Source organism: Rana temporaria, chromosome 1, assembly GCF_905171775.1.
Source record: "Rana temporaria chromosome 1, aRanTem1.1, whole genome shotgun sequence".
Lineage (NCBI taxonomy): Eukaryota > Metazoa > Chordata > Amphibia > Anura > Ranidae > Rana > Rana temporaria.
The window spans coordinates 268,137,758-268,160,044 of NC_053489.1; the positions used below are offsets into that span (position 1 = coordinate 268,137,758).

A 22,287-nucleotide genomic window follows, 5' to 3' on the forward strand; every position below is an offset into this window, starting at 1 on the left:
TGATGCCAGGCATTTTTGTGAATTCTCTGCAAGATGGATTCATATACATACTGTATATGATCTCTTTAATACTTGGTATGGTCTAGCTCAAGATGATCATGGAAAGAATGGCCCTGCAGAAAAAGAGGAGGGTGTTGCGTTGGTATTGGGTGCATCTCATTGTCTCTCAGAGAATTTCCAAGGAGTTATTTCCATACTCTTTACCATGAATTTTGGGCATACCCCCTAAAAGTTCTTAAATTGTACCTGCATGAAGATGTCCATATTTGAGATTTCCTGGATCAAATGTGGACATCTAAAATCAGCCACAACTGATTTGAGACATCCTGTATCACCAGGTCTCCTTTTAACTTTCCGGTAAGTCATGTATAAATATTCTCTTCATTAAGAATTTTTTTATTCCATTTATGAAGACTATTACTTCATCAAGCCCCCTGCCTTGTGATTAGCAGTGACCACATCCCATAGCTGATATTTGTCTCAATATCGGGTATTGAACCTACCCACTGCTCATCTCTCCTATCAGTACTGGTGTATCAATATCAGCCTTTGTTTCACTTTCTGACACCGTCACTTAAATGTACCAGCACTTGCTGGCGAGGTTGCTTGCTGGCACTGACACTTTGCTGACACAAAAAGCTTTTTACCACTGGCAATAATGCTCAGTGCTTCTGCTCCTGGCTGGCATTGTCAGTATTGCTGCATGGCTTTATACTGTTGGCTGCACACAGAAGAAAGTGGTGTTACTACACAGCTGCTCTGTACAAATAGGAAATGGGTAGACTCTGTTCTACTTCTCTATTATTTCCCAGTGCATTCTGGGATGCAGTAACCTCCACTGCCTCTCCCCCCAGCACTCAGCTCCACTTACATGCTGTAAAATCAAGGTCGACAACCGGTCGATCGCGGGCTACCTGTTGACCATGGGTAGGTGACAGGTAGACCGGAAACAGGTCTGCACCACCGACCCTGATGGCTGCTGGTGCTTCTATTTCCACCCTCAGCGTCTTCTGTCCCGCCTTTATCTCCCTCCCCTCCAGCCTCCTCTGGCGCTGTTACCAGCAGAGAGCGAGAAGCCGCACAGCCCCGGACGGAGGGCAGCAGGGGAGCTGGGCAAATTAACTTTCTCTTCCGTTCATAGATGGACACAGCATCCTTTGACAGTAGGGTTAGATCCGCTTCCCTTTAGGAGAGTTTCTCCTAGTGAAAGCGGATATAACCCTACTGTCAAAGAAGGCTGTGTCCGTCTATGAACTCAGAGAAATGGATTTTACGGTGAGTACAAAAATCCTATTTTCTCTTCCGTTCATAGACGGACACAGCCTTCTTTGACAGTAGGGGTATATCCGCTTTCACTAGGAGAAACTCTCCTAAAGGGAAGCGGATATAACCCTACTGTCAAAGGATGCTGTGTCCGTCTATGAACTCAGAGAAATGGATTTTACGGTGAGTACAAAAATCCTATTTTTCAAGTTAACCTGCAGGAGATTGGTTGCTAGGTCCTGAGAACCAATCACAAGCTTGTTAATATTAAAAGTCACTCTGCCATCTCCTCCCCTGCCCTGTACAGATCTGTGCTGTTTCTTGGTCTCTTGTGTGCAGTGTGCATATGTGGAATGCTATGGGAGGGAAGGGGGGGTGATTTGAAGGGGCAGTGGACACTGCTATTGGCAGGACCACCCCTATAGCAGTGTCCTCTACCACACTTCACATCACCCCCCCCCCCACACCTTAATCCCTGCATTCTAAGCGTAATGCAGTCCTGATCCCTGCATTCTGAGCGCAATGCACTCCTGATCCCTGCACTCTGAGCGCAACACACTCCTGATTCCTGCATTCTGAGCACGACGCACTCCTGATCCCTGCATTCTGAGCACAACGCACTCCTGATCCCTGCATTCTGAACAAAACACACTCCTGATCCTTGCATTCTGAGCATAATGCCCCATACACACGATAGGAAATTCCACCAGAAAAAGTCAGATGTGAGCTTTTGAAGTGTATGCTCCATCGGACTTTTGCTGTCAAATTTTCCGACAGAAAAAATTCCTATCGAAAAATCCGATTGTGTGTACGGGGCATAACACACTCCTGACCCCTGCATTCTGAGCGTAACACACTCCTGATCCCTACATTTTGAGCGTAATTGCATGCATTAAAAAGGGGATTAACTCCATAGAAAACAATAATTCTCCCGCTCTAAAAGACTCTGGTCTGGCCGCACCTAGAGTATGCTGTCCAGTTCTGGGCACCAGTCTTCAGGAAGGATGTATTGGAAATGGAGCGAGTACAAAGAAGAGCAACAAAGCTAATAAAGGGTTTGGAGGATATTTTTTTACAAGGAAAGGTTGCGGGCACTGAACTTATTCTCTCTGGAGAAGAGACGCTTAAGAGGGGATATGATTTCATTTTACAAATACAATACTGGTGACCCCACAATAGGGATAAAACGTTTTTGCGGAAGGGAGTTTAACAAGACATGTGGCCACTCATTAAAATTAGAAGAAAAGAGGTTTAACCATAAACTACATAGAGGGTTCTTTACTGTAAGAGCGGCAAGGATGTGGAATTCCCTTCCACAGGCGGTGGTCTCAGCGGGGGGAATTGATAGTTTCAAGAAACTAAATTAGATAAGCACCTGAACGACCACACTATACAGGGATATACAAGGTAATACTGACATATAATCACACACATAGGTTGGACTTGTGTCTTTTTTCAACCTCGCCTACTATGTAACTGTAGCTCTGGGTTACTTCTAAGTACCGGTGCTGACAACATTTAAGGGGTGATCAGAGTGTAAGTGACTCTGATTTCAATTTGAATTCTGGAAAGGGTCTCTGTTTCAGCTTGGCTGTGCTGTGTGCCCATTCTGTTGTGGCTGGTGTGTCATACCACCCCGGGGCGACAGGTGGCAGCAGTGGAGTCGAGGCTTGGGTGCCGTTTGCCAGCAGCCAATGAGGAGAGAGGTTCTCTTGTGGGGCATGCTGGGAGAGGGTACTTCTGGAACAGACGCCATTAAGGCGAGGTCTTCTTCCGGTGTGGCACCCACCTTCAGGGTGTCCACACATCATGGCCCCCGGCGAGATGGCCTACCAGGCCGGGGTGTTCGTGCCACGCAGTGCTCCTGGTTCCGTGACCATGATGGTTCGGAATGTTTAAGCTGTGGCGGGGCCCCAGTGATCGACTGGGTCCCCAATCCTGAGAAGATCCCAAGCGTTGTTCCTTTGTGAGGAAGCTGTTCGGTGGGGAGTCGTCCTGAAGGGAGAGCCAAGAGAGGCTGGCCTTCCAACAGGGCCTTAACAATCCACCGGGGATCGAGGTAACCAGACACTGACAGGCTGGACGTCCGTAACCTGTCAGTTGGTACCTAACTGTAAAACTACCTGAAGAAGATCCAGGCAAAAAGTCTACTGAGGAGAAGTGTCTCCATAATCTAAGTTCTGGGGAGGGTCTGTGGCAGAGACTCTTTTCCCTTGATGTTCTGAGTGGTGCTCTGGCTGCCAGGTCAGTGAGAGAGGCCTGTCCAGGGTACACTAAACCCACTCTGACGAGAGTGGCGACGAAAAAACGAAGTGTGGTTGGAAACAGGACTGTTTCCATATCGTTACGCCTGAGTCTGCTGTTTCTCCTTCTACTGTTTCTTTACCCCTTCATTGAAAGTCCCGTTGTTTTACCTTGTTGGGTAAATAAAAGTGCAAGAAAAAGACACCTGCTGTGTGGACATTCCATTGCTATGGCTCTCTTGAACTACCCTAGACGGCGGAGTCACAGAGGTAACATGCCACCCAATTATTCACCAGCGGCTCCTGCGGGGGTGAGTGCTACATAACTATGTAACGCACTCCTAAACACTGCACTCCTTTGTAATACTTTTTTGTCCACCGTGTTTGCGATCTATTTTGGGGTTAACAATGTATCATCACCCACAGTAGATCACAAAGGCAGTGTGTTTTGAACACTATGCAGGAAACACACATGGAACATGCCTTTCTGGCGTCACAGTCTGGTGTGAACCCTGCCTAACAGGATACTGTGCCCGTTGATCTTTGAGTTCACCATCTCTCTAAGGTTGCCTACCCCTGCTGTAAATACTATAGGTGCAGTAAATGTGCAATTACAGCAGGCTGCTATTGATTGATTGCTGTGATTAGACACAGCCATCATGTGATCAGGAGGGCCAATCACAGAGCCCTCTTGCCGAGCAATGTTGCCCTGTCTCTGGGGACAAAGGAACATCAGGATTGCGCCAGCATGCGCAATCCCGCTTCTTCCCCCAGGCTTTGTTTACATGACATGATGGCTGTGATTGGACACAGCCATCAAGTGATCAGGAGGGCAAATCACAGGGCCCTCCTGCCAATCCTGAGATGCAGCGTGTCTGGGGGAAACGCGCGCATCAGGGCTGCATGATCCTACTCCTTCTGAAGGACATTCAGGAACGTCCACCCAGAAGGAGGAAGTGCCCACCCAGCTGTTTATGTGCAGTGGCTGGGTGAGAAGTGGTTAAAGGGTAACTACATTTGTGGGAAAAAATATAGTAAATTGAAAAAAAAAAATATTACATATATATAATTGCTACACAAGCAATATTTTGAATTTATTGTTATTAAAAATGGCCTTTCATTTTCTGTAAAATTCAATGAAATATGGCAATGCCCCCCAGAAATATTTTTCCTGCTTGTGTGATTTGGCTCAATGATTTTCCCAGAAGTTTGTAACAAGTCAGATCATAGCATCCCGTGCAATACTCACGCAAGGGTTCTAGAGGGATGCAGACACTGCAACGTCCCTTATTAGAACACTGCAAATGCATCATCTGATTAAAAAAAGTCACCCCCATTCATATTTCCTATGCATACAACAAGCTTTTTTTTTCTTCAGAGCAGAAACGGGTAGAAATCTAAGGTTTGGTAAGATCCCTGCAAAGTACACTGATCACCCAGTAACCAACCTCCCACCAGCCTTAGCAATAAGATGTGAGGGGGTGGTTACAGGTTACCTAATATACACAGGCATGTTTTGACTTACACCCTCATAACTGCACAATTGTGAGATACAAATCTGCAATTATGGTTACTTGGCACTCATTTATCTATACATGGATACAGAGAAACATAAATATTAAACATGACATAAGCACACAGAGACAAATTAGTAATAACTCTCTCAATCTGAAGATTTACGATTCAGTAATGTACAACAAGGTATAGAACCATTGAGTCATTTTTGAGATTTGCAAAACATGCGCATCAAGATACAGGATCAATGGCAACAGCTATGGTTACCTGGCCATTAATGACTTGCCACCGAGGCCAATTCTGATTTTTTATTTTTTTTGCTATAAAATTACATAGAACCTACAAACATTGGGCTAGTTTCATAGAGAGTTACGCCGTCATAACTCTGAATCTACTCCGTCGTAAATTTAAGCGTATTCTGGAAACCAGATAAGCTTAAATTAGGCTAAGATACGAGCGGCGTAAGTCTCCTACGCCGTCGTATCTTAGGGTGCATATTTACGCTGGCCGCTAGGTGGCGCTTCCGTAGATTTCAGCGTAGAATATGCAAATGAGCTGGATACGCCGATTCAGAAACGTATGTGTGCCCGGCGGATTTTTTTACGTCGTTTGCGTTATGCTTTTTCCGGCGTAACGTTACTCCTGCTATATGAGGCATAGCCAATGTTAAGTATGGACGTCGGGACAGCGTCGAATTTTGCGTCGTTTACGTCATTTGCGTAAGTCGTTCCCGAATAGGGCTTTGCGTAAATTACGTTCACGTCGAAAGCATTGACTATTTGCGACGTGATTAGGAGCATGCGCACTGGGATACGTTCACGGCCGGCGCATGCGCCGTTCGCGAGAAATGTCATTTACGTGGGGTCATGTTTTATTTGCATAAAACACGCTCATCTCTTGACAATTTGAATTCGGCGCGCTTACGCCGGCAGATTTACGCTACGCCGCCGCAACTTACGGGGACCTCCCTTCTCACTGCCCATAAGAACGATCAAGTGGCTGAAAAGTCGCTATGATCATACTTATGGTGTATGGAATCCCCGATTGAAAAGGACGATATCTGAATGATGCCTGTAGCTGCAAATAAGAACAACAGATGATCAGGACAGCCGCACTCCAATCCAACGTAACTTTAAAGTAAAAGGATGGAAACGGGCACTACAAATCACAGCAACGGATCCTAGGACAGCTGACGCGTTTCACACTAACTTCAGTGTTTACTATAGCTGCAGGCATCATTCAGATATCCCCGTTTAACGTCAAGGATGTCATATGACGGCCGGCGGACAGGAAGTGGATAAGTCTATTAGAAATGTTAATGAAAGCTTTGGCTAACCATTTATTTTATAAACACATCTTAATTAAGCATATAAACCTTTTAACCTGTGCTGTTAAAAAAAAATGTGGTCACCAGCAGGATTTTGTTTGGGAATAGATGCTAGTATGCATTCCCCTCCCCCAAGCTATCCTTGTCTCTCTTCCTTCCCAGCCCACTTTTTTTTTAGTATCATTTAGTTAAATAAATGGAAATAATCTCTGCGCTATAGACCACCTCGTCACAAAGTTGAAAGTCATGAAACACGCCAGGGCATGGCTACACAGCGACCGAAGGAGACGCCAGGGCCAGAACAAACGGCATCTGGAGGTGGTGAGACAACACGGACTCACTGAGCAAGATGAATCCTGACACAAATTTGTATTAAGCGCACAAACTGCTTTTAATGTGTGAATGGTTTTTCATTTTGTAAATAAATTGTTTGGCGTGGTTCCTGTTCCATTGGATGTAATCTCTCATTTCTCTTTTCATCCATGGACGGCCACAGCTTCCTTAAATCTTGACTTGTGGGTTATGTTCCTGTTCTATAGGAGAGGACTAGGCAGAACATGTTAGATATTTAAATACATGTTACTTTAAACAGAGTTAAACAGCCCCACCTCCAGACATAACTTTTCGCCCTGCAGTCAGCAGCTCAGTTTTTTTCTGCCTAGTAGAGGAGTAGGACCTGGTTCCCTTTGGACTCAGGGTCCTGAGGTAATTTTTTATTATTTTATTTATTTTTATGATTTTATTTTGAAGAATCTTCTATCAACTGCCGACTGGGTGACAGGCTAAATAATATAGATCCTTGTAGTCCCCCAAGTCCGGCTATCTAGCGTGAGCAGGCCTTAGCTACGCGCTGGGTCGGCCACGACATACCCCATGGCACTGGGGTGGCCGGTAAGCTATATGCTCTAGGGTTCACATATGACCGGGCTGCTTGCTGTCTCAGTCACAGTGGACCGGGCCGACAGCTACTCCGTACTACTCGGTTGAAGGTCTGTCAGGAACGTACCAGCTGGTCCTCGCAGGGACGGGTAAGTACGGTTCCTCATACCTCAGCAGGATGGAACAGCTGGGCATTCCCGGGAAGGGGGTTCTTCTGTCCTCCTCATCCTCTCCCTCTATCACCCTTTTTACTCCTTCCCTTGCAGGGTTTGCTGCGACCGGGGTATACCTTTGAGAGTCTCCAGGTCCCGGTTATGGTCTGTGGGGGTGTCCAGGCCCGCTCTCTGTGGGTGGTAGTCTTTTAGTGGGAAGCCTCCACCACGGCGGCAAGGTGTTTCAGTGGCCATTTTGGAGTGGATTTTGCCCTCTTGTGCTGGACTAGCTTCCTGGATGGCGCAAACGGCGCAATTCACCTCACAGGGTGAAAGGAAAGCTGGCAGCGGCGCTGAACAGATTCTGACAGGGTGGTGAGTCCCCTGGGTAACCCCCCCGGTCAGTGCAGCATAGGAGGGTGGACGTTTTTGTCTTGGCTACATCCCTAAGGGCTGTCAGTGGGCAACATGGAGTCAGTGGCTGACCTTGCTTTCCCAAACATTCCTGAGGCAACAGCCGGTGCCCCTGCACCTGTGGTTCCGATGGATACGCTGTCGGCAGTCCTGTAGTAATTTGTTGCCAGGGTGGAAGCGGTGTGCGGGCGAAAGGGGGGTAAAAAGCGCTAATTTGTTGCCAGGGTGGAAGCGGCGTGCAGGCGAAAGGGGGGTAAAAAGCGCCCCCGCCATCTTCTGCGGAATACTCTGACTCAGAATCGGGCCTCGCTGCGGCACAGGCCCCCAGGTCTGGACTGTCAGAGGATGCAGACTAGGACCTTCCTGGTGAGGAGGATCCCTCGTCCGGGTCAGCGCAAGACAGGGCACTTGTGAGTGCACTTATCAATGCTGTGAGAGACTCTCTCAAGCTGGAGGATACAGCTGAGACGTCCACGCAGGGCTCAGTCTCAGTTGGGTCGCACAAAGCAAACCGGTCTGTTAAAGTTTTTCCTTATGTGTCTTTCGTTGATAAGTTCATAGATAAAAAGAATGTAAGATGATGAAACTCTCTAAGGAGTGTCAACAAATTAAAACAGCGCTATCAAATAACTGTGCATATTTGACTATATAAAATACATTACTACAACCCATATGTAATGATATACAGTGATAATAAACAAAATATATCCAGTTTAAGAAATAAACACTAAACTGTGACTGTAATAATAAACACCCGTGATTGACTTAAACGTGAAGTGAACGCACTGATAGTGCAAGAGACAGTCTTTAAAAATAATTTAGAACGTGGCCAAACAAAGCAAAGTTCATGTGTATAAGGATCCTGCGATCTTCAAAAATTTTTCAAAAACTTCCACCACACCCGACAGTGCTCAGTGACTCCTCCCCCATCAAATGGACACTCACCGGATAGGTTTGCCTCACACTCTCGTGTTTTGGCACAAAAAACCTTATCAGATGTAGTTGTTCCCGTCAATAAAGATGTAATCCAAATATGACATCCAATCAGTTCCACATATATGTCAGAGAGAGACAAAAGAAGTGCAAATAGTGTGATACCATCAAAGGTTTAATAGCACACCAAAATAAAACTTCAAACAGTGCACTCACAAACAAAATCTTGTAAAACAGCAGAATATCACATCAAGAAACTCCTTCAAACGTCAAAATGGTGAGAAGCGGTCACGGCGGACCCCCGATCAGCGAGAAAAAGTGAAACCAATTCTCCTACTCACGGTGCCATGGACTTCTGTCAGATGCAGCTGCACATCCACTTAAATAAAAAACTTCAAACGCACTCTGCATCCAAAAACGCAGCACTCACTAGTAAAATTAGACTGTAATACCCCGACATGTTTCGTTATAAAAACTTATTCATGGGACTAGTTTTTATAACGAAACATGTCGGGGTATTGCCATACAGTCTAATTTTACTAGTGAGTGCTGCGTTTTTGGATGCAGAGTGCGTTTGAAGTTTTTTATTTAAGTGGATGTGCAGCTGCATCTGACAGAAGTCCATGGCACCGTGAGTAGGAGAATTGGTTTCACTTTTTCTCGCTGATCGGGGGTCCGCCGTGACCGCTTCTCACCATTTTGACGTTTGAAGGAGTTTCTTGATGTGATATTCTGCTGTTTTACAAGATTTTGTTTGTGAGTGCACTGTTTGAAGTTTTATTTTGGTGTGCTATTAAACCTTTGATGGTATCACACTATTTGCACTTCTTTTGTCTCTCTCTGACATATATGTGGAACTGATTGGATGTCATATTTGGATTACATCTTTATTGACGGGAACAACTACATCTGATAAGGTTTTTTGTGCCAAAACACGAGAGTGTGAGGCAAACCTATCCGGTGAGTGTCCATTTGATGGGGGAGGAGTCACTGAGCACTGTCGGGTGTGGTGGAAGTTTTTGAAAAATTTTTGAAGATCGCAGGATCCTTATACACATGAACTTTGCTTTGTTTGGCCACGTTCTAAATTATTTTTAAAGACTGTCTCTTGCACTATCAGTGCGTTCACTTCACGTTTAAGTCAATCACGGGTGTTTATTATTACAGTCACAGTTTAGTGTTTATTTCTTAAACTGGATATATTTTGTTTATTATCACTGTATATCATTACATATGGGTTGTAGTAATGTATTTTATATAGTCAAATATGCACAGTTATTTGATAGCGCTGTTTTAATTTGTTGACACTCCTTAGAGAGTTTCATCATCTTACATTCTTTTTGTTCACTTATTATCTTCTAAACAGCAGCTAGGCATCATCCACTCCTCCATAGGCGCAACGGTGGGCGACTTTTTAGGGCGCATCCTATAGATCACCCATTGTTACTAAGTTCATAGATAAGCAATGGGAACGTCCTTTGTGGTCCCTCAGCGCATGGCGGCCCCTTATCCTTTTGAGGAGAGCCTTTTGAAAAAATGGGCTTCTCCTCCGATCGTTGACCCCCCAGTCGCTCGGTTAAATAAAGTAACCACTCTCCCGGTAGAGGAGTCCCCTGCATTTAAGGACCCTACTGATAGGAGGTCCGAAGCAGTGAGCCGTTCCATGTTCACCATGCTGGGGTCAGCGTTGCGACCTATATTGGCTGCGACTTTGGTGTCTCAGACACTCACTGAATAGGCAAAGATTTTACAACACACAGTAGAGGAGCATCAGCTTTCTCTAGAGTGCGTAAGGCTGGCTGACCAATTGGTACAGGGCCTTGTGTATGTCTGTGATGCCATTCTGGATGCGGCCCACTTGATCTCCAGAGCCTCTGTATCTGAGGTGGTATTGCCCCGCATGATTTGGCTGAAATGCTGGTCCCTTGACCAAGCATCCAAAAAAAGCTCTGGCAGATTTGCCCTTCAAAGGTGGGAGGCTTTTTAGTACCTCGCTGGATGACATTATTAAGGATGTCACTGGAGGTAAGAGCACACTTCTCCCTCAGTCCTCTAAGGGGAGGGAGCCACGCCATAAGCCGGAACCTTCCTTTTCAATGCAGAAGTGGTATTTTCGTCAGTCGGCCCGCGGGAAGATCCTTCCAGACTGACAAAGGTCCAGCTGGGGGACAGAAGCGTCCCTGGGTGCGCAAGCCAAACAAGCCGGCTAACAAGACTACTACTGCATGAAGTTTTGCCCCCATCCGACTCTTCTCTGTGGGGGGACGACTTTGCGGGTTTGCAGAACGGTGGACCTCCCTGCTCGCCGACCAGTGGGTCTGCGAGGTGGTCACTTCTGGGTACAAGATAGTTTCTTTCCTATCCGCCAAACAGATTCTTTCCCTCAAATCTTCCTGTTTCCCCGACTCGTCAGACTGCCTTAATGGGGGCAGTACAGGACTTACTGAGGTGCGGGGTAATTTTACCTGTGCCAATACAAGAAAGGTTTCAGAGATTCTACTCGAATCTGTGGTCCCAAAGAAGGACGGAGTCCATCCAATCTTGGATCTCAAGGCCCTCAATGCCTTTGTAAGGGTTCGAAAGTTCCGGATGGAATCAATTAGTTTGGTGGGTGCTGCGCTCCATCAGGGGGTCCTTGGACATCAAGGATGCATACTTGCATGTCCCCATCTGCACCAGGCATAAGAGGTTTCTGCACTTTGAGTTCGGCAAAGACCATTATCAATTTGTGGCAATTTGTGGCTCTTCCCTTTGGCCTAGCGTCAGCACCAAGAGTCTTCACCAAGGTGCTCGCCCCGATTCTGGCTCTGCTGAGAATTGCTCTGTGATTGCTATCGTGGGCTACCTAGATGATATTCTTCTAAAAAAGCCGCTTCTGGCTCAGAATTAGAGGAGGATGTGTCTATAGCCAGTCAAACCCTCCGGGAATTTGGTTGGGTGCTGGACATTCAGAAGTCGGTCTTGGTACCGACTCAGCATCTGGAGTACCTAGGATTAATTCTGGACTCCTCGTAGGCGAAAGTCCTCCTTCCTTTGGAGAAGTTGCAGACACTCCAGTCGGCGGTGAAATTGTTAGCATCCCGCAAATGGTCATCTCTCCGTTTTTGCATGCGAGTACTGGCTGTGCCTCTCCTCGTGGTCGCAGAGGTTACAAGGACGCCCAATCAGAATCTAGTCGGACAACGCCACGGTGGTGGCTTATGTCAACCATTAGGGGGGAACACAGAGCTTGGCTGCGTCGTCGAAGGTCGCTCACATCCTGCAGTGGGCGGAAAGGAACGTGCCGGCTCTGTCAGCCGTTTACATTCCGGGCGTAGAAAACTGTCAGTCGCCAGGTGCTGGATCAAGGGGGATGGTTGTTACATCCGCAAGGTGTTTTAACTCCTTTGCCGGAGGTGGGGCATGCCGGACGTGGATCTCCTGGCTTCTCGACTCAATCGCAAGGTGTCGAGGTTCGTGGCCAGGTCCAGAGATCCCTGGGCAGATGCGTTGGTGGCCCCGTGGGGTCAGTATCAGCTAATTTATGCCTTTCCCCCACTGAAGTTGCTTCCTCGTCTGCTCCGCAGAGTAGAGGCCGAGGGGATCCTGGTAATTCTAATCGCTTCGGATTGGCCCCGGCGTCCCTGGTACGCCGACCTTGTGCGCCTAATGGCAGATGCGTCCTGGCAGTTGCCAACGCGGGAGGACCTTCTGTCTCCAGGTCTCAAGGCTTTAACGGCATGGCTATTGAAAGCCAGGTACTAAGGGACCGAGGTCTGTCGGATTCGATCATCTCAGCCATGCTGAGGTTGGGAAAGTTGGGAAAGTCCTCTCCTCTTTCCTACTTTTTTACTGTCTTTCCGCTGCGCTTTTAAGCTGGGGTGAGCGCACCATACTTCCTCTATTTCGTAACTCTCCTTGGCCCCTTTAGCCATGTGACAGCGGCTTGCTTTCCAAGCCTCGCTGTCACATCTGCCTTGAGTGATAGGTTGGGCCGATGTGCGGCGCCCTGACGTCATTGTTTCCATGGCGGCAGTGGCCGCACATCGGCGTCTTCCGAGATGTCTTCCCGCATCCTGTGCGCTTGCGCGGGATGCGTGGTAAGATATGATTGGCGGTTGGCAATCCTTATTGTATTATGTGGGGTATCAGCTGTGCGATCGTGACTACGATCGCAGACACAGTGGGGGGGGTATACTGTCGACACCTTCAGCCCTGTTACATGTGATGTGATTGATTTATCTCACTAGCAATGTGTGACACAGTTGTGCAATCGCCACTGCGATCGTGAGTACAGCGGGGGTAGGTTGTCGGCACCCCAGGCTGCTTTTTCCTGATGATAATCCACAAGCAGCTGGTTACTAGCAGATACTTGCATAATTTAATCAATGAAGGTTCCTGATTGGGGGGGAGGGGAGGGGGAGGAGGTGATTGGGATGGGTGGGTTTTATTTTTTCACATGGTTTGATTGGTAACAGCTTTCTATATATATTTGTGTACTGCATTGTGTTTGTATCTTTTGCCTGACGAAGAGGTCCTGCGTGACCTCGAAACTTTGCTTTTTGGATCGCTATTATGCATTACATTTTTGGACGTTTTTTCAATGATCCTTGGTGTGCTGGCGAATATGTGTACATATGTGTACACTCTTCTCGGAAGATCTACCATCTCAGGCCTACATCTCTATGTGCGAGGAGATGGAGTGGCGTCCACGAGCATATTACATTTCCAGGGTCCTGCTGTTTTTGCAGCGAGGAGTGGATCAGAAACTTGCCTTAAGCACCATTAAGGCACAGATTTCAGCCTTGGCTGTTTTCTTTCAATGGCCCTTGGCGACCCATTCACTAGTGGGTACGTTTGTGCAGGGGGTTCGACATGTGATTCCCCCAATTAGATCACCACTTCCTCCATGGGATTTGAAACTGGTGCTCTCAGCTCTTCAGGAGCCAACTTTTGAGAACATCAGAGAAATTCCTCTGTTGACACTATCTCAGAAAGTGGCCTTTCTAGTGGCCATTACATCTGTCAAACGTGTTTCTGAGTTGGCGGCCTTGTCTTGCAAGTCACCTTACTTGGTACTCCATAAGGATAAGGCAGTGCTACGCCCGCAGCCTTCTTTTCTTCCGAAGGTGGTTTCAGCTTTTCACCTAAATGAGGACATTGTACTTCCTTGGCCCAGATTCAGGTAGAGCCGCGCAATATTTGCGTGGGCAAAGGGCAACGATTTTTGCTCTGCGCCCACGCAAATATTTCGATTTGCCCGCGATTCACGGAGCAGTAGCTCCGTAAATTGCGCGGGCGCTATGCTAATTTGCCCTGCGTAAGGGCGCCTAATGTAAATGATCCCGCCGGGGGCGGGAATCATTTAAATTAGGCGCGCTCCCGCGCCAAGCGAACAGCGCATGCTCCGTTGGGAAACTTTTCCGACGTGCATTGCGGCAAATGACGTCGCAAGGACGTCATTTGCTTCTAAGTGAACGTGAATGGCGTCCAGCGCCATTCACGAATCATTTACGTAAACGACATGAAATTCAAATTTCACAAGCGGGAAGGGCGGCTATACTTTAGCATTGGCTGCCCCTACTATGAGAAGGGGCAGCCTTACGCTAAAGCCGCCGTACGGAAATTCCGTACCTTGCGTGCGCTGGGCCCGGGCAAGTTTTGTGAATCGGTGATAGTATGCTATTTGCATACTATACGCCGATCACAATGGCCGCGCCCCCTAGCGGCCAACGCAAGAATGCAGCCTAAGATATGAAGGCATAAGGAGGCTTATGCCTGTCATATCCTAGGCTGCAGTCCGCGTAGCGATGTTCCTGAATCAGGGGCATTCGCTACGCGGGAGCAAAACAGCTATTGCGCAATAGCTTCTTGAATCTGGGCCCTTCTTTGTGTCCTCGGCCTTCGCATCCCAAAGAGGCTGCTTTACATACCTTAGATGTGGTACGTGCCTTACAGGTGTACCTGTCTGCTACGGCTCCATTCCAGAGGTCTGACTCACTGTTTGTGTCGGTGTCTGGTCCACAAAAAGGCCTGGCGGTCTCATCGGCCACCATTTCTCGGTGGATCAGGCAGACTGTCATCCAGGCTTATGCCCTTAAGGGGCGGGCGCCTCCCTTTCCTGTTACTGCGCATTCGACCAGGGCTATTGGTTCCTCCTGGGCTTTTCCGACATCAAGCGTCTGTCTTACAGGTGTGTAAGGCGGCGACTTGGTTGTCCATTCACACATTTTCCAAATTTTACAAGGTTGATGTGAGTGCATCTTCAGATGCTTCCTTCGGAAGGTTTTGCAGGCGGCTGTTTAAAGTTGCAATTCCTCCGTTGAGGAGCTATGTTTGTTTGGGGTGAAGTTAGTTTTTTGATTGCTGTTCCCACCCCTCGTTTTTTGACACTGCTTGAGGATGTCCCACAAGTCAAGATTTAAGGAAGCTGTGTACGTCCATGGACTTAAAGAGAAAATAGGATTTTTTGTACTCACCGTAAAATATTTTTCTCTGTCGTTTTTTCTCTTTAAGTTTGTAGTGCTTTTTACAAACTGAGCTGCTGACTGCAGGGCAGAGGGTTATGTCTGGAGGGACCGCCCCCTGGGCAGGGCTGTTCAAATCTGTTTAAAGTAAAATGTATTTAAATATCTAACATGTTCTGCCTAGTCCTCTCCTATAGAACAGGAACTAAGGGACTGACCCACAAAAGGGATACGCCGTCGTATCCCTGTTTCTATCTATGGAACTGATCCACAGAATCAGTTTCTCATAGATAGGCAGAAGATCCGACATGTGTAAGGGACTTACACTGTCAGATCTTAGGATGCAGTACCGCAGCCGCCGCTGGGGGCATTTCTCGTCGAAATCCAGCGTCGGGTATGCAAATTAGCACTTACGGAGATCCACGAAGCTTTTACGCTTCGTTTTTTCTCCATAAGTATTAGTTTGCTGTCGCAAAATTAGGGCTGCTTTTACAAAGTGTAAAGTTAGTACACCATGTAAAAGTAGACCCTTCTTTCCCGCGACGCTGTCAAATTTGTCCGGCGCGGGAGCGCGCCTAATTTAAATGGTACTCGCCCCATTAGATTGGGCACGCCTTGCGCCGGCCGGATTTAAGTTACACCGCAGAAAATTTCTAGGTAAGTGCTTTGTGGATCGGGCACTTAGGTAGAAATTTTCCGGCGGTGTAACTAAAATCCGAATACTTGAGTTACACCCGCTGGCTGTGGATCTGGCTCTTAACCCACAGGTCAAGATTTAAGGAAGCTGTGTTCGTCCATGGAATGACAGAGAAAAGGATTTTACGGTGAGTACAAAAAATCCTATTTTCTTTTATATGTCATCTGGCCATTCACCAACTTTGCGGAGGCATATAGCAGCATCCATATAAGGATAGAGCTGGTGTACTGATATATAAAGTGTGTCATGCCAACCATGAGAGTGGGAGGCATGATTATATTTTGAGTTATTTTCTATTGGGAGAGGGATCACCTGTGCACATGAGGTGTTTTTCGTTGATTTGGAAGACATCCTAAATAGGGAAGACTGGAAACACCATTTGCCTCAGAGAGCAGCACTTGGTGAATGCTATCATCACAAGTGACACTGGATGGGCTTTGTGTTATTGATATATTTATCATATAATTTTTATGTCATTTTGATTTTAATTTTACAAAAGTTTTTGATGGACACGATTTTTTGTATATCACAGCGCTACTGTTAGGCCCCTTTCACACGGGCGGCTGTTCTTCCGCTGTTAAAAGCATGTTTTGTTATTTTGAAATTCCAAGACTCCAGGCACAGCGATCACTTGTATTTGTACATTGCGATTACTTGCGTTTATATGTGGCTGCTTTGGAACATTCTTGCCATTTCTGATCTGCTTCCTGTTGTTTTTCTTTCCTTGTTGCCACTGCTATCTGCAGGTGAAATAATACACCTGCAGTTATGTGCAGATAGCTGCAATAAATCGGTCCTGGACGCAAATTTATTTTTTCTAACTGCACCAAACACCATGTAACAAAACCGTTGCTAAATGCAGTGTGTGAATGTGGCCATAGGAAAGCATTGTCTGAGTTTAGCTGCGGTAGATAACTTAATCTCTCCGCAGCTAAAATCTGAATTCTATCCGCCCTTGTGAAAGGGGGCATAAAGTAATAAATATTTGCATTTTGATATTTTTGGTTTATCATTTAGTTATGATTAGTGATGAGTTACAGGTCGACTGTGAGTCCACTGTGAGTAAGCTGTTAGCAGTCCACTGAATGGTCGAGCTGAATGCAATGGTTTTTCCACCTGCCTGAACCTGCGGCTGAAGCAGTTGGAAGTAGGTCATTGACAGTGTTACTACCGCCATTAACTGGCAGCTTCCAGTCACCTGTTGGCTTGTTTCAAATTGTAAACAAGCCAGCAGTCATAATGGGTCGTGTCATTATCCAAATATGGTCAGTGACGTTAGCCATAATCACCAGGTAATTTGTTGACATCCAGGGAGCTGTCATTTAGTGATGGAAGTACAGTGGGAAAGGATCACTGTGGTATGGGTCATCATGTCAAAGGGGGAACCTTCAATGTGATTTGATGTTGGACTTATTTTATTCTTCTTTTTTTTTAATAATCACTTTGTTATAGTAAGTGTGTATATGTTTATTTACTTTGTATTTTTTTTGTGAATGAATACCAAGAGGTAGCATGTACTCTTTATTTATTAACATAGGGGCTTTCAAATTTATGTAAGTCACCCCCTGCATACCTCACATCCACCAGGCCAGGGATGTGGGTATGAGCAGGGCCAGCCTTTGGGGTGTGCGAGCTGTGCGGCCGCACAGGGCGCCATGGGCAACAGGGGCGCCTTGCGGCCATCACAGCTCGCAGAATGTGAGTCGCAGTCAGTTACTCACATGATCATCACAGGAGTCCAACTCCTACAAGTCACAGCAGCAGACGGGTACCCCTGTCCTGGAACTGGGTGAAGAGCAGTGCATCGGCTGCGGCACCTGAAAAAAAATGTCTGCTGCCGGACCCGACAGGCACACTGCGCATGCGCGGCCGCTGCTCGGGAAAGCCTGAAAACGCTTGGCTATTCTCGGACAGACAGCGCATGCGCAGTGGCGTCTAAGCGCCGGGCTGCGCCATTTTTAAATGCAAAGCCGCACCGTCCACCGAAAGGTAAGTCACACTGAGCCCCTGGCCCTGCATGCATCTACTTTTTTAGATAAAAAGAAAAAAGAAAAAGTATTTACTTTTTATAGCCAGCCTACACACAGAAGGGGAGGAGGATATAAGGGACCTCTTTGTGTATGTTTAGGTGACCAGGGAGTGAGAGGTGAAGATGGGGGGGGGAGCGCCACAGGATTAGCTCACACAGGGCGCCTGAACACCTAAGGCCGCCCCTGGGTATGAGGCCCTTATGACCATCAACAGAGTGCCTCGTCAGAAATGCCGCCTATATTTGACAAGTTGTGCTTTTTTTTGTGCCTGGTGAAGGAGTAGAAATGTATATGGGTAGTCTCTTTGTTGCTTATCGGAAATCTCATGTATTGTTAACATTGTCTTAAGGTCAATTTAACACATCCAAAAAAAGAACAGAAAAAGACTGTTGCACTAGAGTTTGATGTCCTCAGATTCTGTCAATAGTGACATTGATGCATTTTTCATGGCATTGGACAGATAGGATGTCTTTCGCTTCTAGAGAAGAAGCCTGTTTAAAAAATCTCCTTTTTCTGTAGTCTTGAGGCGTCATGTGAGCTGCATCCTGTTTTCAGCAAAAGGACATTGTATTTGTCTTTGGTATGGCTATCAAAAGATCCGCTTAAATGCAGTAGACTTTAAGTCTGACTGAAATGTTACTTATTACAATGATATTTACACTGCTGAGAATACTTCTCAGATCAACACTTAATAGGAAAATATGACAGAAATTAGCATGATACTTAAAATTTTTACTGGCTCGCTGCCACTGTTGACTATTTTAAGTAAGTTGCACCATCACATTTATTTACAAAATAGTGCATTTAGAAGCAGTTAAAATCCTAGTCCATTAACCAAGCTTAACTTGCATTGTATCTCCTTTTATATAAGCTGCATGTACAGTATATTATTAGGACACTAAGGCCTGGATTCACAAAGGAGTTACGACGGTGTATCTCCAGATACACCGTTGTAACTCTGAGTGCGGGCCATCGCAACTCGGCGCCTGATTCATAGAATCAGATACGCCTCACAGTTGCCTAGATACGAGCGGCGTAAGTCTCCTATGCCGTCGTATCTTAGGGTGCATATTTACGCTGGCCGCTAGGTGGCGCTTCCGTATATTTCCACGTCGAATATGCTATATAGCTAGATACGTTGATTCACGAACGTACGTGCGCCCGGCGTATCAAGATAAGTCGTTTACGTAAGACATACGCCGGCGTAAAGTTACCCCTCATAAAGCAGGGGTAAGTCATGTTAGGTATGAACGTTGGAAACGTACGTACGTCGTTCGCGTAAGTCGTCCGTGAATGGGGCTGTGTGTAGGTTACGTTCACGTCGACTAAGCATTGAGCGGGCGTAATTTACTTTGAAAATTTGCCGTGATACTGAGCAAGCGCGCGCATGCGCCGTTCGTAAAATGCGTCATTTACGTGGGGTCACAACACATTTATATACAACACGCCCCCTAACAGACTAGTTTGAATTAGGCGGGCTTACGCCGTGTCAGATACACTACGCCGCCGTATCTTAGAGCGCAAGTTGTTTCTGAATACAGGACATGGCGCTCTAAGTTACGGCGGCGTAGTGTATCTGAGATACGCTACGCCCGCCTAAAGATAGGCGTTTGTATGTGAATATGGGCCTAAGGCTTCATGTACACTGGCAGTTTGAGTTTAGGAGCTTTTGGAGTTTTTTTTACCAAAGCTAGTAGACTAAACTCCATATAAGCCTTTGTGTCCATGTGTTTTTGCCATGTTTTACCACAGCCACGGTCATGAGATACCAGTGTACATAAAGCCTATGCTTAATAAAGCTAGTTGTTTTAGGATAATTTACCCTCTCAAACTATGACTCACAGTATTGAAGCTGGCTAACTAACGTTTTTAGGAGTCAACAGTGACAGTCTAAGGGGTACACACATAAATTAAAGTGATTGATTCACCGTAAGTGAATGTTTGGAAAAGATTTTCAACGCTCCAGGTGAGCCTTGTAGATGATCAGGGATGGTCGGATTACCAAGGTGCTGGCGATGCACGTAGCAATATCAGTGAGAAGAGAGAGATGGACAGCCACACTCCGGAGAAACTTTTAAAAGAAAGTTGTCTTTATTTTCAAGCTGGAACATGTACAATCACCGCAACCACAAAACAGGACAGCCGACGCGTTTCGCACTTAACTAGTGCTTAGTCATGGCTTATGTTTATGTTATGTTATGAATGTTTAGTGAAGATCACATTTATCGCTTTATAAACTTGCAGTGCTGGTTTACCCAAAAGTGTAATTGCCTAGTACACATGATTGGTTTTCCCGACGATCAAAAGACCACCGGGAAAACCGAGAACCGGTTCGGTCCCTTTTCCCCTGTACACACGGCCGGTTTTCCCAACAGGAAAACTGCCAGAAGAACTTTGGTCGGGAAAACCGACCGTGTATATGCTCCCTCGCAGTGTTTCCCATAGGAAAACTGCGGGGAAAAATCCACTGCAATTCACGGCGAGAGAACATGTTCTAATTTTTTAAACCGCAGTTTTCCTGTCGGAAAAACTGCTAAGGAGCATACACACGGCTGGTTTTCCCGGCCAAAGGAAATCACGGCAGTTTTCCCGATTGGACAAAAGGATTGTGTGTACTATGCATAAGTATAAACATAACATATTTGACATTATGAAAAAGAACAAATTCACCTGCCTTGGTCTTGTGTGTGTGTGTATATACAGTATATATATATATATATATATATATATATATATATATATATATATATATATATATATTTTATTATTATTATTATTATTATTTTTATTATTATCATCTGTACTTGATTGTTAATTTTGTATTTTTTTTCTTCCCTAGTTACGAGCTGCTTGTCATCCATCTATTTTTAGAGTTATTGATGATACCTTTAGGTAAGTTCTGCATCATAATAATAAATTGGTTAAATATTCCATTGTATGAAAATGTACATGTAGGAGGAAAAATAATATACAACTCCAATTTCAAAAAGATGGGACACTGTGTAAAATCGACATAAAAATGGAATGCAATGATTAGTAAATCTCATAAACCCATATTTTATTCACAAAGGAAAATTGAAAAAATATGTTTAAACTGAGAAAATTTACCATTTTAAGAAAAACATAAGGTAATTTTGAAATTGATGGGACCAGCACATCTGAAAAAAGTTGGGACAAGGCAATAAAAAGCTGGCAAAGTAAATAGTACTAACAAGGAGGAGCTGAAAAAAAGGCTATGTGTCTCAGAAGAAGAGATAGGCAGAGGTTCACACTCTTCTTTTAATGTCACTCTGTAAATGTCTGGAAGCTGAAGAGACAAGTTGCTGGAGTTCTGGGAGAGGAATGTTGTCCTATTCTTGCCTAAGCAATATGCTGCTCTAAAACCTGGATATCTCCTCAGCACAGATGGTGTCTTTCCAGATGTGCAAGCTGCCCATTCTGTCTGCATTAATGCACCCCCATACCATCAGAGATGCAGGCATTTGAGCTGGGTGCTGATAACAAGCAAGAAAGTTCATCGCCCCTTTAGTCCGGAGGACGCAATGCCCATCATTGCCAAAAGGAAAGTCCAATTTTGATTTGTTTAAACACATAAAATGTTTCCACCTTGGTTCAGAGAAGATAGCAGCATTTCTAGATCATGTTTAGATATGGCTTCTTCTTTGCATGATAGAGCTTTGCTTTGTATTCTTGGATGGCACAGTGAACTGTGTTCACAGTGATCTTTAGAAGTATTCCTGAGCCCATACACTGAAGTCCATCACATAATCATGCCTGTTTTTATTGCAATGCCATCTAAAAGCCCGAAGATCATGGGCATCTAATATTGCTTTTCAGCCTTAGACTGGCCATACACTACAATTTTCTTGTACAATTTTCCTTTAGATTTACCAAAACCATATAATATGTTGTAATAGGTCAAATCTTAACACTTTCCATATGTATCCAATCAGGCAGGCCCATGCGATACATAGTGGATGGTAAATCCCCAGTAATCTAATCTGTCCCCCTCATTCCCCATTAAAGTGGTTGTAAACCCTATTTTTTTTTCTACTGTAATGTATTTTGTGCGATAAGGTAAAAAAAAATCCTGGATATGAACTCTCACTGTCTCCCTATACTTACCTGAGCCAGTTCTTGATCCAGCGCTGTGCTTGTCTGTAGCGGCTCTCTCCTCTTCTTCCCGCTCTCTAGGCTTTGCTGAGAGGATCGGGAGTCAGGGGTGGACCCACAGGGGTCGCAGGAGTCTCTATTGTGACCCGTTCCCATGCTGCAGGGGGCTGTGCGGGCCCCCCTGTATGCCTGGATAGAAAGAGTGGCAAGGGTGGCTGAATCCAGGCTCCCCCTTCCTCTGCCAAACTGGCCACACTTTAGACCTAAGTAAGTAA

The 22,287-nt window shown here is 45.7% G+C and overlaps 1 protein-coding gene across 2 annotated transcripts in view; it reads left to right on the top strand.

The window, feature by feature from the left end:
* FANCC (FA complementation group C) overlaps nt 1–22,287 on the top strand; it is a 306,329-nt gene that overhangs the window by 219,969 nt on the left and 64,073 nt on the right. For both annotated transcript variants that reach the window (XM_040355483.1, XM_040355482.1), the window contains exon 9: nt 20,739–20,791. In XM_040355483.1, coding sequence (XP_040211417.1) covers nt 20,739–20,791 — 53 coding nt within the window. The remainder of the gene's footprint in view (nt 1–20,738; nt 20,792–22,287) is intronic.